This window comes from Rhipicephalus sanguineus, chromosome 1 (assembly GCF_013339695.2).
Source record: "Rhipicephalus sanguineus isolate Rsan-2018 chromosome 1, BIME_Rsan_1.4, whole genome shotgun sequence".
Classification (NCBI taxonomy): domain Eukaryota; kingdom Metazoa; phylum Arthropoda; class Arachnida; order Ixodida; family Ixodidae; genus Rhipicephalus; species Rhipicephalus sanguineus.
The window spans coordinates 284446270-284460985 of NC_051176.1; the positions used below are offsets into that span (position 1 = coordinate 284446270).

At 46.4% G+C, this 14716-nt stretch overlaps 1 protein-coding gene across 1 annotated transcript in view; it reads left to right on the plus strand.

Annotated features, from left to right (window-relative positions):
* Positions 1-14716, plus strand: part of LOC119379154 (1-phosphatidylinositol 4,5-bisphosphate phosphodiesterase epsilon-1) — a 187872-nt gene that overhangs the window by 114738 nt on the left and 58418 nt on the right. The window contains exons 11-14 of the mRNA XM_037648352.2: positions 3655-3907; positions 11643-11824; positions 12497-13223; positions 13737-13889. Coding sequence (XP_037504280.1) covers positions 3655-3907; positions 11643-11824; positions 12497-13223; positions 13737-13889 — 1315 coding nt within the window. The remainder of the gene's footprint in view (positions 1-3654; positions 3908-11642; positions 11825-12496; positions 13224-13736; positions 13890-14716) is intronic.

A 14716-nucleotide genomic window follows, 5' to 3' on the forward strand; every position in this document is an offset into this window, starting at 1 on the left:
CGTATGCCAACTTTCTTTTGTCGCATACTAATTTTCCATGTTTTCTGGTGATACGAATTTCTGATGATACGAATATTTTTGGTAACCCCGCGATATTCGTATCACCAAGGTTTTACTGTATATTATTTCGTTCCGGAGTGAAACCGAAATTTTTTTAATCGTTTTTCGGTTCACGAGAAAACTTGGCAATCCGGAACAACTGAGGTCATGCAACGTGAGCACTTATGCACATCTCAGAGTACTGAGTTAGCGCGTACCTCAGGCAGGAATTCCAAAGCAAAGATATGTTGAAATTGTGCGGAAATCGAAAACAGCGGCAACCAGAGATGTTTATATAACACAAGTGGACTTTTGCGCGCCTGTCACGGAGGCCAGCTTGGAGAGGGCATTTTCGGCACCGAAGTTTGTTACAGCGAAAGCTGTTATGAGATCACAACAGCCGATTTTGGCGCCATAGTTGTCCGCCGCCGCCGCCGGTCTCCGTAACCGCTATCGCGTGAAATAAGAAAAAATGAAATGAGAAACAAATTTCTAGGATCGGATGGGATTTTAACCCGCGCCCTGTGCGTGGCAGTCGAGCATTCCACCACAGTGTCACGCTGGTGCTTGTAACTTCTCCGCAAAAATACTCTATACAGGCGTCATGTCGGCCAAGGAATCGTGTTAGCATATGTTACATAGCGTGGCAGAAGAGTAAAATAGCAACCCGACGTCACACAAATTGAATTGCGCAAGGAGTCAGTCGTTGAATGCTTTCAACCCGTTACAAAGGGCTCAGCCATAATTCTTCATCGTCATTAGCCATAGCACAAAGTGCACATAATGCCCCACAGATGTGTAAGGTACCACGATTCTCTGAAGAATACGGAAAAATGGCATAGTGGGTGCTTCGATACAACAGAAAAATTATCATGATTTATGGCGTAGTGGGTTGTTGCATGTGTACTTGTATTAGTTTCCCCAAGAGAGTATAGAACGGCTCTTGAAAGGCCGCTGTTCAAGCTTACGCTGTGACTGTGCTGCGTATTCCGCGCAGGCCTGGCGAATTTTTTTTATCAGATCAGCGGTCTCGCACAGATGCACTCAATGACGTGCTGATTTTGAGATCGTGCTCACTCCCTTGACACAAAGCATTGAGCCCGCTAAAAAAATCGTAATTGACTTTTGAGAAAATAAATACTATGACTTTGAAGGGTATAGTACTGGTTTGTGCTAGTTGGTAGGAATTCGTGATACAGTTTCTTCCACTCCTCTGAAGAACGCGGAAGGAACGTGTTTTACCCCTGTCCCACTTTCTTAATTAAGAGGAGGGCAAGTAACTATATCACAGATGCAGTGTTTTTTACGATTACCTTAACTTCAAATTTTTGCATAAAAAAACCGTTACGAACCGCTACGGAACATTTTTTTTTCGTTTCGGAACAGAAACGGAACGGAACTTTTTGCGGCGGAACGTAACTAAAACCGAAACGAAAAACATTTCGTTCCGACACCCTGCGTGCACCACGTGCAACTGACAGCAGACGACAGAGTTGTGCTAGTACGCAACGAGTTGCGGCCCCCACGTGACTTTGACCTACGTCATACTGTGTTGATACGTCAAGTAAAGCGGCTATGGGGGCTAGTTGGTGCGAATACATGGCTTGATTCTGTCCAGTTCCTGGCAGCGCGAACAAGCCATGTTGATACGTCGCTGTGAAACCGCCTCCTCGATATCGAAACCGAAAGCGTTTTTAGGATAGCGGTATTAGGAATATATTCAAAGCGTTCAGAGGCACCACGGTGCTCTTTTTAGGGTTCTCGACGCTAGTGCTTTTACTTAGAGCAACGATACGAAAATTTCGAAAATTCGTGTCAGTACTCGTTTAGGAACTTTCTTTGTGTGATTACCGAGGCCCTGTTCATTCTAACAGAGTAAAAGTTGGTATGTTAGCATATAACAACACGTGGTGGATGGGCAAATCGCTGAGGGCGCCAACCCGATCGGCGCAGTGGCCAGAAAAAAAAAAAGACCACAGGAAAGGCGTCGACCTATTGTAACCTTTTGAAATGCGCCAAGAATTGCCCCTGGTGAACTGCCCCTCCTCTAACTGTCGTTTATGTTCTATTTTCTAAACAAAATACCGTCATTATAGCACTGGACGTTAGTCTATAAACTGAAGTATAAGTGCGTTCCAGCAAGTTTGCCATGTAATTTTCCAGCTGCGTCCAGCTCCATTCGTATCCCCTTTTGTTCGTGTCAATGAAACTACAGCGCTTAGTTCGAAATAAGTGTGCGCAGCGTGTTCAACGGCGTTTCAACGTTGTAGGTAGAGAGTGAAGAACAGGTATCTTACTCTTTACCCATCCTCCGAGGCTAGGTTCGTACCAACCCGATATAGTTGCGTTCAGTTGGCTTGTCGAGCGGGACATGCGGTCCTCAGGCTAGTGTAAAAGATAGGAAGGATAGGTTTTGAAATTAAAGCTCGATCGAACCGCCTGCAAGGGGCGCGTTGAATGGGCCGTCCCGCTTGATGCATGTAAACGCAGCGGGTGTGGTAGACTTGGCTGGCACTATACGCTTAGATACTAAATTTATGCCTTATTTTTTCTTTCTCGCATTCTCGTTTTGCTAGTATAATTTACTTACATTACAATATCTGCTTTCTTTGGTTAATCATTCGCGTTACAAACCAGCGGCGCAGCACGAAAAAAGCAATAGTTGCATGCATTTCACGTGAGGCAACGTTGACGATGAGATCACCTGATAGGCGGCGTCTGGCGTGACACTTGACGGATATCAATTCTGTTTTAGCCATTAATCACGTTCTGCTTCCCAAAGCGCTATCCACGTTATGAAATACGTTGTAGTAGACAGGGCCCAGATTAATTTATCACTTTCTTGTTGGACACTCCTTGATCTAAATGCAAGTATACTACGGCCTTTATGCGCTCCACTTCGGTGATGATGCGGTCACCGACATTAACTGCGTAAATGTATAGCCGTGTGCGAAGTCACGATGTGTTTCAGTCAATTACAAAGGGCCACCTGTCACATTGCAAAGAAATGGCGAAAGTTTGAAGACATGCCGAACTAAGGCGGCCAGGGCTCAAGGCTCTTTATCCTTTCAGTGGCGCGCACTGTCTTAGTTCCTTTATCTCGTGTATATTTTGCGTCGTGGGAAAGCAGTGAATGCGACTTTAGTTGTCGACGCCCGTGCCTCCTGCTGCTCTTTCTTTGGCAATCTCAACCATGTTTTGCCGCAGGGCATGACAAAACATTTGTTTTCAAAGATCAACTTCACGCAGTCCTGAAGCACGTAAAGTGCAGCTCATCACGGGAACCTCTGCGAAAAAGTGTATTTAGCTTCCTCATCTCTCATCTCTTCGTTCTCAGAAACAAACGTGCCCGCACCACTTACATAAAGAAAGACAAATGGCGCGTTATTTTCCTCATTTCTGTGCGAACCATGGTCGGCATGCAGGAGGTAACCAGACACTCAAAACAGGAGCCAAACAGTTCGTGAGACCCCATTGGGTGTTTTCTTTTTCCCTCTTTGATTTATACAAGGGGGCACACGCGTTTTGTCCGCGCCTGCTTACGTCACACGCGTTACGTCACGAGCGCACGGGCATTCTTCTGCGGATGGGCCACCGGCGAGTTGTACCGCGCAGGTCCGAGAAGCTGAAGCCCTTCTGGCTGTCGCTGTCCGACAAGGACCAGCTTCCGGTGCTGGAGTTCCTCAGCCAGGCTTTGCTGAATCCGGAGCCTTCAGAAGAGTACCGGGCTGCCGTGGAGAGGGCGCTCAACATCCCACACTCCAAGGTCATTCCCTTCTTCGGCACTTTCCTTCGAGACCTGCGCGCCATTCTCCAAGGCATGCCTAGCCTCGTCGTGTTGCCTTCCGAAAAAGCCAAGAAAATCGAGGTAAGTGTGCATCTGCTTCATCCTTTCGTCACTGCATGTGTATGCGCATGCAACAAAGGCTGAACTTCATCTTTCTTGCATTGCTCAATGAAAGTGAAACGTGTTCATGCGCGTGGCTAAATTCACGTCTCTAAACCGTGTTGTACCATATACATGCTGAGCTTTCGGAGATCGATGCCAGCCTGCGCACGCCAGCGCGAAGCAAGTAAACATATCTTGTTTTCTTCATCGGAATGGTTCGCGCAACGTGCCATTCTATCCCGAAATTTTGCGGTCATTTGGACAAAATTATTGCCATAGCTAATAAATTAGGAGGAGGACCGAAAAAGGTTCGTATACGAAAGTTACAGAAGTAGAAAAAAAGAAAGCTCTAAAAAAAATTCGGCAGATCCCATGTACCGTGGGAGTCGGTGTTATGCGAAGCATGCGGCGGGAAGGTGACTGTGGCGTAATTTTTTTACTGAGCGACAAGTTACAAAATGACGCTATAGATCTGTATAAATTTCATACGCACATATATATGTTCAAGAGCTGCATATGTGTTATATAACCAGCTGTTTACGGTTCGGTAACACTGCCAACGGCAAAGTGGGTATTACCAACACCAAAAGCGGTAAGCTGATATGTAGTGCTTATACTTGTCCCTTATGATGGATAACGCACGCACGTTTCACGAGCCCGTATGCATGTGTGGAACAATTTCTTGACAGTTCTTGAACAAGTTCATTATCTGCGTGATCAGCGAGCACCAGCAGCTGGTCATGGCCTGTTATAGGATCCGGTCGTAATCGCGGTGACGAGGGGTCCACGTGTAGTGAGGTATACTACAGCTGATATGAGGTATAGTATATGAGGTATAGTACAGCTGTTGGAATTCACGGATGCGTCGGTCATTTTGTCGACAAATTGTCTGTAGATAGAGCCGGCGACATCTCGGAACCCGAAGTCACCTTTCGCGTAGGTTAGGTATAGGCCGTCGAGGCTTGTAGGCCAGGATGGTGCTACGTAGACCAACATCAGTGGATGGCGCTTGTCGTATTCGTACACTACCTGGGCGTTTGTGGCCTACGTAGCCTAGTCTACAAAGCGGCTGTCAATCAATCTGGCATCATCCTCGGTTAGCATGAGGCCATCGCCCCGCCTCGTAAGAAATGAAGAGGACACTGCGTCGTTCTGGCGGACTAAGTGCACTTTACGGTGCGGTAATGTGGATATCATACGTAACTTTCATTCATGTATTCGTCCGGGGTCGAGCAATGCTTCAATATAGCTTGCGGAATCACAGGAATACAAATGTAATGTATATTAGACTGCTACAAAAGCGGAGCCAACACTGGAGCCACAGACATTAATCTGATGTGATGCCTGTATCGTAGGAGTACACATCGTAGGAGTATCACGTATTGTTTATTGATTTTCTGTAAAATTAGCAAGCACCAAAACCACAATTGACGCGTTGCATTGATATTACGCCTGCGTAGGCTGTTTTTCCAAACCAGTTTATAGACCTGGCGTGGCTCTGTGGTAGAATACCTGACTGCCACGCAGAATGCTTGGGTTCGATTCCTGCTGGGATCCTGATTTTCATTCTTTCCATTCGTCCGGTCAACGCTGCCGATGTTGGTTTTTCTTAACGCTCTCGCATTTAACCTACCAATGTCTGGTCTCGCCGTTCCTGGGTAGATATAAACTGTCAATCACCTGTGGCGCATACCCGTAAACCGCGGCCTGTGGTAAACGGGTATGTGCCACACGTGTCCAGTGGAAAGGGTTTGACGACGTACGTGACCGGATTTTCACGTTATCAATGTAATGACCCGACAGTCATATTCGCCAAATTCTCTTACCCTCCCATGCAAATTTTGGCCTACACCAAGTTAAGGAGGCGATTATGAGAGCACCCAGACGTAGGCGGCTAGATAGATAGATAGATAGATAGATAGATAGATAGATACGTAGATAGAAACGCTGAAAGTGCCAGAGGTTCGCTAAGAAATGCTTCGCATTTAATAATGAGAATAATGACACCAGCTAACTCCCGTTAAAGCGCTCGTTAGTTATCGGCCACACCGAGCAAATAAGCGCGAAGCGCACAATGGCATAAAAAGGGGGGGGGGTATAAATGGTAAAGTTCTAGCCCATATGTAGGGTCATGGCTTTCAAATATTTATGAAGGCTTTCTTAAAAATACATCGTACGTGTCGATGATATTTAGCAGCCTGAGCATGCAGGGCATTCAGGCGAGGGGCTGTAGGTACTGAGTCATTTTTGTTAGAAGCCCCCAACCCCCTCACTACTAATTAGGCTCTCCCTCTATCGCGGTGATCGCCCCTTGCACGCGTGACGTGAACGTGCCGGTATGTGCCGACTGAAATCGAACGAGGAACTGCGTGCCGCATGTTAGCAGATTGTATTGTAACCACGGTGATGTGTCACTCACAAAGCGCGCGTCTCGTCGCTCAACCACTTCTTCCGGCGCCCACGCGCCACACCAGGGGCCAACTTGACGCGCTGCATCATAACCGCTTACGCCTTGTTCCGCCCATAAAATAAATGTATTCGTGCCGAGAGAATGGAACGCTGTTATGAACGCTCCTTGGTGTCGCTAACGAGGCCGGGTTCACGGAATATTATTTCCTTTGGTCGCATGGCTATAGCGCCTTCATTCGAGCCCGTCCACAACCACGTTTCGACCCTGCGCCCAACTATCTTAAAACCTGTTCTATACGCCGTTCGTATGCAAATTCGAGAGCCCAATTGAGCAACAGCTTTCTTTTTTTCTAAATGTGAAGCACCTGTCCTAACCAACCCGTCTAGCGCTATGCGAGCTGCTTTTTGAACAACGCTCTCGAAACATTCAATAGGCTTCTTCAAAGGCTTGTCGTCTTCATGAAGTTGTCGCCATTTGCTGGTTGTCGTTTTCGTTAATACCGTATTTGCCATCGCATTTGATCAGCGTCGATCCTTATGAGCCGGTGTATCGTGCAAATCACTTTGTCAATTTAAAAGGGTATGGGTCTGAGCTTTTTGGTATGGCTTCATGACTGCAAAACAGCGCGAAAAACGACGACACAGAAAGAACAGACAGGACCAAGCGCTGTCAATCACTATGTCAATCCGGAGCTGTTGTTCGTCGCAGCAAGGGTCCATGTTCATTCAGGGTCGCTCGTATGCCATCTGACGTTACATCGCCGAGGCGTTTGTTATCTTGTCCCCCTAATGTCCGACGGAAACTTTGCCTTTGCCATGTCATTTCTAAAATTCACTTAAAGCAACAAATAATTTGCCGGGTTTTCTTTACTTCATTATCTATTGACTTCATGTAGTTGTGGCCACGGGTTGTGACAGACCGAAATCGGGCCCCTCCATTGACCTTCTCATCAATCGCCATCATGCATGTTCGCTATCATGCATGCAAAATTTGATATAGTTTGGTGGTATAAGATTGAGGATATGCTCGATTTTATGCGTGCAATATGTTGCCAGAGGCAGCGCTGTGAAAGACTGCAGTTCTGGCAGCATTTGCAATTATCTGACTATATAACACTCGAATGTTTTCCGTCTCAAGGGTGGCTGAGTGAATATTTCATGGTGTTATTCGCGCTGCCAGGGACTACTAGCCCATGGCAGCTTTACTTGAGTGATTACTGATGCTCTGTTGCCGAGTAAACATGATAATGATATTCACTTATAAGAGTGTGTCGAAAAATATAGGGCTTTCTATATCATGAACATAGCCTATGTTAAAGCTTTCGAGTAGGTTTCTTTTTTCTTTATTCTACTCTCCCTCGCATTTCTTCATCCCCATGCAGAGCAGCATGACAGTGCTTATACGAACACCGGCGAAAATATCTGCCTAAAGATCTCTGTTGCTGAGTTTGAGATCGCTACTTCCAGCCACAGCGGCTGCACTGGGGCGAAGGTGACATGCGCATCAAAATACGGTACAAGTGGCCGAAATTGATCCATAGCTTTCCACTGTGGGCATCACTCATAGGGTTTGAGACATACGAGCTTCAGTAGCAGTACAACGCATTTCTTCTCTAATTTCTTTTCTACACTCTAATAAAAAAAGGTCCTTTGACTATTTCTTGTGAGTTTTTTTTTTTTTACTTTTTTTCTTGCCGCTATATGACTCTCTTTAATGAGACACGCGAACTCTCTTATAAGGTCATCATACTCTCGTTGGAGAGTCGTGGGACTCAAAAGAGGGTTAACGCGTCTCTTTAAAGAGATTCATATACGTGGTAAGCACGTAGGACTCACCGAAAAGAGTAACACATACTCTATTTTTTTTTCTTAGAGAGTATATGTGCTTTAGGGCAAGCCTAACTATTGTCAGGCTGGCTTCGCATCGACGGAATTATTTCAATTGTAGGATTCCATCTACACCAATGATATCTCGCTTTTCTCATTTACGTTTGTAGGTAAATAGCATTCGCGGTAGTATTTTGTGCTATGCGTGTCAGTTTCAGCCATGTCAAATAATTATTCGGGCAAGTGAGCGCAGGGAAGGTTTCAGCGTTAATGGGAACGTCAGCGACTTGTGCGCGTTCATTATATCGCCGCCTCCTTTGTGCTCCACCTTGCCTTTCTTCCGAGCCAGCGAACTGAGGACTACGTAACCGTCGAGACGCCTGTCGACAGCGATGTCTCGCCCAAAGCGTGTACACGGGTGCGAGCATTCTTCGTGCCCTTGCTCCTTTGTTGGAGGTCGTGTGGAAATGTCGGCAAAAAAAAAAAAAAAAGAAGTCCATGCAGAATGATGCGCGAATGCCGGGTGCCACCACCACTCGTTGTCTTTATGGTAATCGGTCTTCGGCCACTGTTCGTGCGGTTCGGCTGATTTTTGTTATCTCTTTCCTCCCGTACCTAGAACCAGCTCTCGCACCCGCTGGCGAACAACGGCAAACATTAGGGCAAGGAATGCTTGCTGGTTTGGCGGTACACTGTGCAAAAGTGATGTGTTCTTGCGGTTGTGTTTGTTATGCTTTCGACCGTAGTGCTTGTAGAAAGGAGCGAAGGAAATCGACAACAAACCCGCGTGCAGAGCGGTGAGCGTGGAGAACAAAAAATAAGAATGCAGTGAGATAGGGCGATTTTTCTGCTTCGCGTGCGATGGCACATCGTCAAGAAATGTCCGGCGAGACGGTCGTTCCTTGAAACGTCCCCGCTAAACTACCGTCGCTTCCGTTCGCTCTGTCCGCGCGTACAACGCTGTTTCTTCCCGCTTACGATTGAATACTCTTGCACATTTCTGCGCGCCGGTATGTCTGCTTATCTCTCATTCGTTTCTACGTGGACATTTCACTTCCACTTATTTGTTCCAGACACGTGGTAAGTGCCGATCACATGGCTGAGGAGATGCGGAAAGGAAGTCACGGTATCGCGGCCTGACGCGCCTCCCATCTCCCCCAAAGGACATCGGCCAATGCCATGAAGAGCAGATAACTCAACACAATTATATAACAACACGCTACATACTGTTATTACAATAACAACGGTACTGAGATCCAAAACAAAACAACAACTCCGATGACTAGGCATTACAGAAAAGAAATTACAAAAATATTTAAGATTTTCGTAAGAGGCGTTTTCAATCTGAGACAAATCATTTAGACTATGGTTTTTTATAGTCGAAGGGAAAGCGTATCTTAGTGCTTAGATTCTATTATTTGTGCGTGGTCGTGGAACGTACCAGAATTCGTGGTTTCGTGTTCTTTCGTTATTTGGTTTCTTCTATTGTGAACTCGCAATGTTGTTAATGTATGCTAGCGTGTTGCGCTCGGAATTCCGCTGTTAGATGTTCTCCAAACTGTTTTTTTTTTTCCTCTCTCTATTTGACCGTTGTGTCTTCGCGGGTTTTGCTTTGTTTATCGATAAGTATGCTTTTTTGCGTCTGGTAGCGCTTTGTGTATTTACATCCCCATTTCGTTTGTTTTGTCTGTCAGTCGCGTGCTTTTCTGTTTATCTTCCCGGCTGTTTGCGCGTCTCGCACAGCTTCCGCGACCATGCTGTGGAACTGGCCGTCTGGCGGCGTATATAGTGTGACGTGCAAGGAGGGTGGCTGCCTCCGTCGTTCCTTCTTCTCTCCTTCGGCAGGCGACGCGCTACGGCTTCGGCGAAACGCCGTGCTTCCCGGTGCCGTTATAAGAGCCGTTAACCGACGCGAGTGAAGGCTCCATTGTATGCGTCGGCCACGCAGCCATGCATGCCCGCCGATGAGCTGGGCCAACTTGTCACCTTGCTCGCGACGGTCGCGCTTGGAGGAGCCGGTGCCCGAGCGAAGCACTGGCGTTATTAAATGGCTCATTCGTTTGCTCTGCAACTGAGAGAGGCAATTTAAAAGACACGTTAAATAACAGATATTGAAAAGCAACGGTAAGCGTGCACATTGATTGGAAAACGATTGACAAGTATTCGCGTCATTTCCTGGGAATATTCTGAGCAGTATTTGGAGTATTGCACATGCGTTCACCGCAGCCGTCCTTTATTAGACTAGTAGCTTACTAGTTGCTTAGACTAGTTGCTTTATTAGAGTAGTTGCTTTACGAGCATGCACTATTTACGCACGTTCGCGTTTGTAACAGCTGTTTGTCATCGATTGGTTATTCTCGGAAATATGTTCCTTACAACGTGAATATTGACTAATACTTACATTTACGAAAATTTTAGGGTAATAGCAGACACTTGCCAGTCGTGATGTTAAATATATCAACGAAGACGGTATGACAGTGGCAAACAGCACTGCTTTGTGAATGGCACCCTTGTTTCACTACTATCTTCGAAAGCTCATTACGTGAATGTATGAACCTGTCCCTCTCGTAAGTAAGCCAATATGTACAAAAGTATATCATATTTTCTTGGGTGGAACGTTCATCGAACGCTTTTGTGCACAACATTTCAAAAACTGGTGGTCGACAATGCACCTGTGGCCTCGTGGATGATGATGTACAGTCGTGAGCAATGTGACAGGGAACACCGCAATTACATTTTAATGTTCATAGCGGCTAAACACGCTAGGCAAGCACAAAAGCGTTCATAACGCTAAATGATCAAGCGGAAAGACATCTCTTGCAGTTCAGTGCGTCACATTCATATGGGTAGATTACAAATAATCGTTGATTAAACACGATGTCGGTGTTCCCTCTCATATTCCTTACGACTGTACAGTATCTTCTACTAAAATGTCCGTGACACGATACAGAGAGACAACGTTTGTTACGAGAGTTAATGCCATTAGACCGCAGACCCTTCAGTGTCAGGAAGATTCCATGGCTTCATAGATAGCACATTCATAGTGAAGTAAAAAATTTATGGCGTTCAAGAGATTTCTAGAAGCGAGCGATATTCTCGATAATTATTGAGAGGAGCATTTGTAATGTAGTGCAAGGTCAGTCTATGCGTTTAATTTGACCTTGTACAATTTCGTTCCTGGCTTCAACTGCCTTCGTGTAAACATGTTTCGCTTTTGTGTGACAAGGCGTTGTGTTGACTTTTCTTCATGCCTGTGACCTACATTATTTCTCGTGCTATGTGAAAATGAGTATTCGGCGTCATTTAAAAGCGTCAACACCTCCTAAACAATAAAGGGTAGAGATCATATCAAGGATAATGGCTTGTTTATATAACCTCGCATAACGAAATTGAATTATCAGATGATGCTATAGCATAAAGAGGCGTTATTGGGACTACAGGCTTCCTGGTTAAGCAGTTTCTTTTCTTTTCGTTCCAGTTTGTGTCCGATTTCCATGGTGAAGATCATTTCATGACCCGCATCGGAGTAGGGGGAATCATTAATGTCGAGAAGATTCACCAGGCACATCGTGTCCTCGACGACATCAAAGCATTCCATCATCACTACAAGTGCAGGGAACACGCCCTCGCTCAGGTCGCCATCAACAGCAAAGAAGTCAGGTGAGAGCAAGATGTTCATCCATCCCATTACTTCAGTCTTTCTTTCAATTGCCTACTTTTTCGGAGGACAAAGAAACCTTGTTATTGCTTCAACTTGACGCTTCAGCACGCTAATGAGTACATGGCTGTTGCCAAGCGGTACTTCTATATACGTTAGCCCTGTGTTCAGTGTTTTCCTGAACATTGTCAGTTTGAATTTGTTTCTTTGAAGTCATTTGTTCCCGTAGTTATTGTAGCCGTACAATTTTCCTCGGCTTACAATCCAGCGAGAGGAGTCAGGAAATAAACTGCTTTGTTGGTATGTGGAGTACGATATGTCATAACTTGACATCTCTCTAAAGACTGTCCGTAAAGTTCTCAGTAGATACATTAAAGCAAGGCTCAAGTAGCAAGATCATTTTCGCGTAATAAGTTGCGCTGTTTGCAGTGGGGTCAGCGTATATCAGTTAAGATATAGTCGTGAATGGGGACTAGATTATTGGCGTTGGGATGCGTGGGGACAAACCTACAACTATAATCAGTCACTATAATCTAGTCACTATATGCAACTATATTTAAAGCGCTCCCTTCGAATGCGGGTGCTAAGGAGCCCAAATCCTTCACACCGTTTGACGTCCCTTAAACGGGAGTCATGAAAAGAGTTTTATCACTGACCGGCAGCCGCACTCGCAGGCGTGAGGAGACCAACTGCAAGGAGGACGACAGCCTGTACCTGCAAGACCCGGAAGCGTACATTCCGATACAGGAGCTGGCCAACGACCACCACATCAGCATGGTTCCGCTCACTGTGGACCGAGTGGACTTCCACCAGCTGCAGATTCTGCACCACGGCTGCACCATGGTTCACTGGGAGGAAGACGGCTCTCGTTCCTCGCTCTGTTACGTGCGCCTCGAGCGCAGCAACGCCACCATCACTTGGTGCAAGCCGGCATGGAGCGCGCTCCGGGGCTCCGGACCGCAGGACTACGCGCTTAGCGTCAACATCGAGGAGAACGTGCCGGTCGGGTTAAGCCAGAAGTATGACACGGGCGAGTCCTACCTTGCCGGCCTCGAAGAGGGCTTCCTCGACCTCAACATCGTCAAGGAAATAGTGTTGTGCCGCAGCTCAATCGAGGTCGCGGCCGTGGCGAAACGGCACGGCCTCGAAGACTCGTTCAGCGACCAGAACCTGTTGCGGTTCAAGTTCGGCGTTGGCCTGTCCGAGAACCGTGTGCTGGAGTTCATCCTGCCGAACTTTCTATCCGTGATATGGTATGACAGCCTGCGCCGGCTGGTGTCCATGCTCAAGCAGCAGCGCCAGCTCTGCGACGGACGAATCCACTGGCTCAAGGAAAGCTACCTCCAGCTATACTTCCGTGAGCAGTGCTGCATCGGCCCGACTCCTGCGGAGGCGATCAAGGTGCGCTTTACTCACATAAGCTCAGAAAGCCCCGAGTCGCTTATCGGCAGACCAAGGGAACGCGCAGGACCACTTAACTCATGGAGCTTGCTGACTACCAAAAAAAGTGTCCCTGTTTAAAAAGAAAAAACAGGCAAAGAATACAAAAAAAATGCGACATATCGTATTTGTGTACCACTTAATCATTTCCTCGTACGCACTTAAGAACACATGAATATATGCTGCAATTGTAGCTAAGTCGTGTTTTTCAGGAAACCATAAATGTGCAACTAAACGGGCACCAGTTCATACGACAACGTACAATTCATTAACCTATTCTTCAATCGTCATTTATTTTGCTTTATTTTCATTAGTTGTGGTAACAGCAAAAGACCCTTCACCTTGTGTTCGCGTTCCGTGTTTTTGTTTTTCCAGTAAGCATGACTAAGCAGGACAACTTACTGATGACTCTTCGACATTCTCTATATTTGCTGGAACTACCGGACGTCTTATTGCGCTTCGTCTGTCATCCAGGTCTTCGGTGGGAGGAAATGGACGCTGAATTCCCTGGGAAGCAGTTCTTCAGTCGAGTCAACATCCTCGGCATTCAAGAGGGCTTCAAGTTTTGGAATGAGTACGACTAAACTGCGGAAAAAGAAGTCTTCTACATCACTGGCAACTGTTCGGGTAAACTTCAAGCTTATGTTTCCTTTATTATGCCGAAGGAAGGAATGAAGGAAGCAAAGGCAGGGAGGTTAACCAAAAAAGATTCAAAACTCATGTTAACGTAAGAGTAACGAACTTAACAGTAAATAAAGGAACGTGCGTTCCGTTATTCACTGCTATGCCTGGGATCTGAAGGGTCAAGACTCTGGATTCATGTTTCTGTCAGGGCTCTAAAGATCCATGTGGATCTTCAAAGCCCTGTTAAAAAGGGTAGAGGGGAAATGGGAGGGAATATATTGCGAAACCTATCACAACCTTTTCTTGTGCTAATAGTGTTCTAGCATTTAAGATATTTCCGTGCGCTCCCGCAGTTGTATTATTGTAATTACTACATATTCAAACGTAACAGTCGTACGCCTCACCAATTTTCGGGCAAAAATCTCATATAATGTGAGCCTTTAAAGTGGCTCTCGTGGTCTGCGGTTGTCCGTCATGGCACGTTTCAAAAATTTACACTCCTGGATGTGTAATCCTGGATGTGTACTCAGCGCGAGAACCAGGTTTATAAGCGCAGCGAAATAAACTCGACCCAAGCTTGCTAACTCCACAGTCGAAGTGTCTTCGGCAATACAATACGTTATCGAACACAGTGTACTTTTAACAGCGAGACTTCCCAGTCCGTTGGCGTAGCGCTGGTCAGGGGGTCTTGCGGCGTGGCGAGAGTGGGACTAGGCAGGAGAGGAAGGGCTGCGCCGCGCTAAGATGCGCGAAGGCGAGGTTCGGCAAAGAGGGTGAACCAACGAGAGGCGCACAGATATGGGTGAGGGTGAGCTTACCGAAGGGGGGGC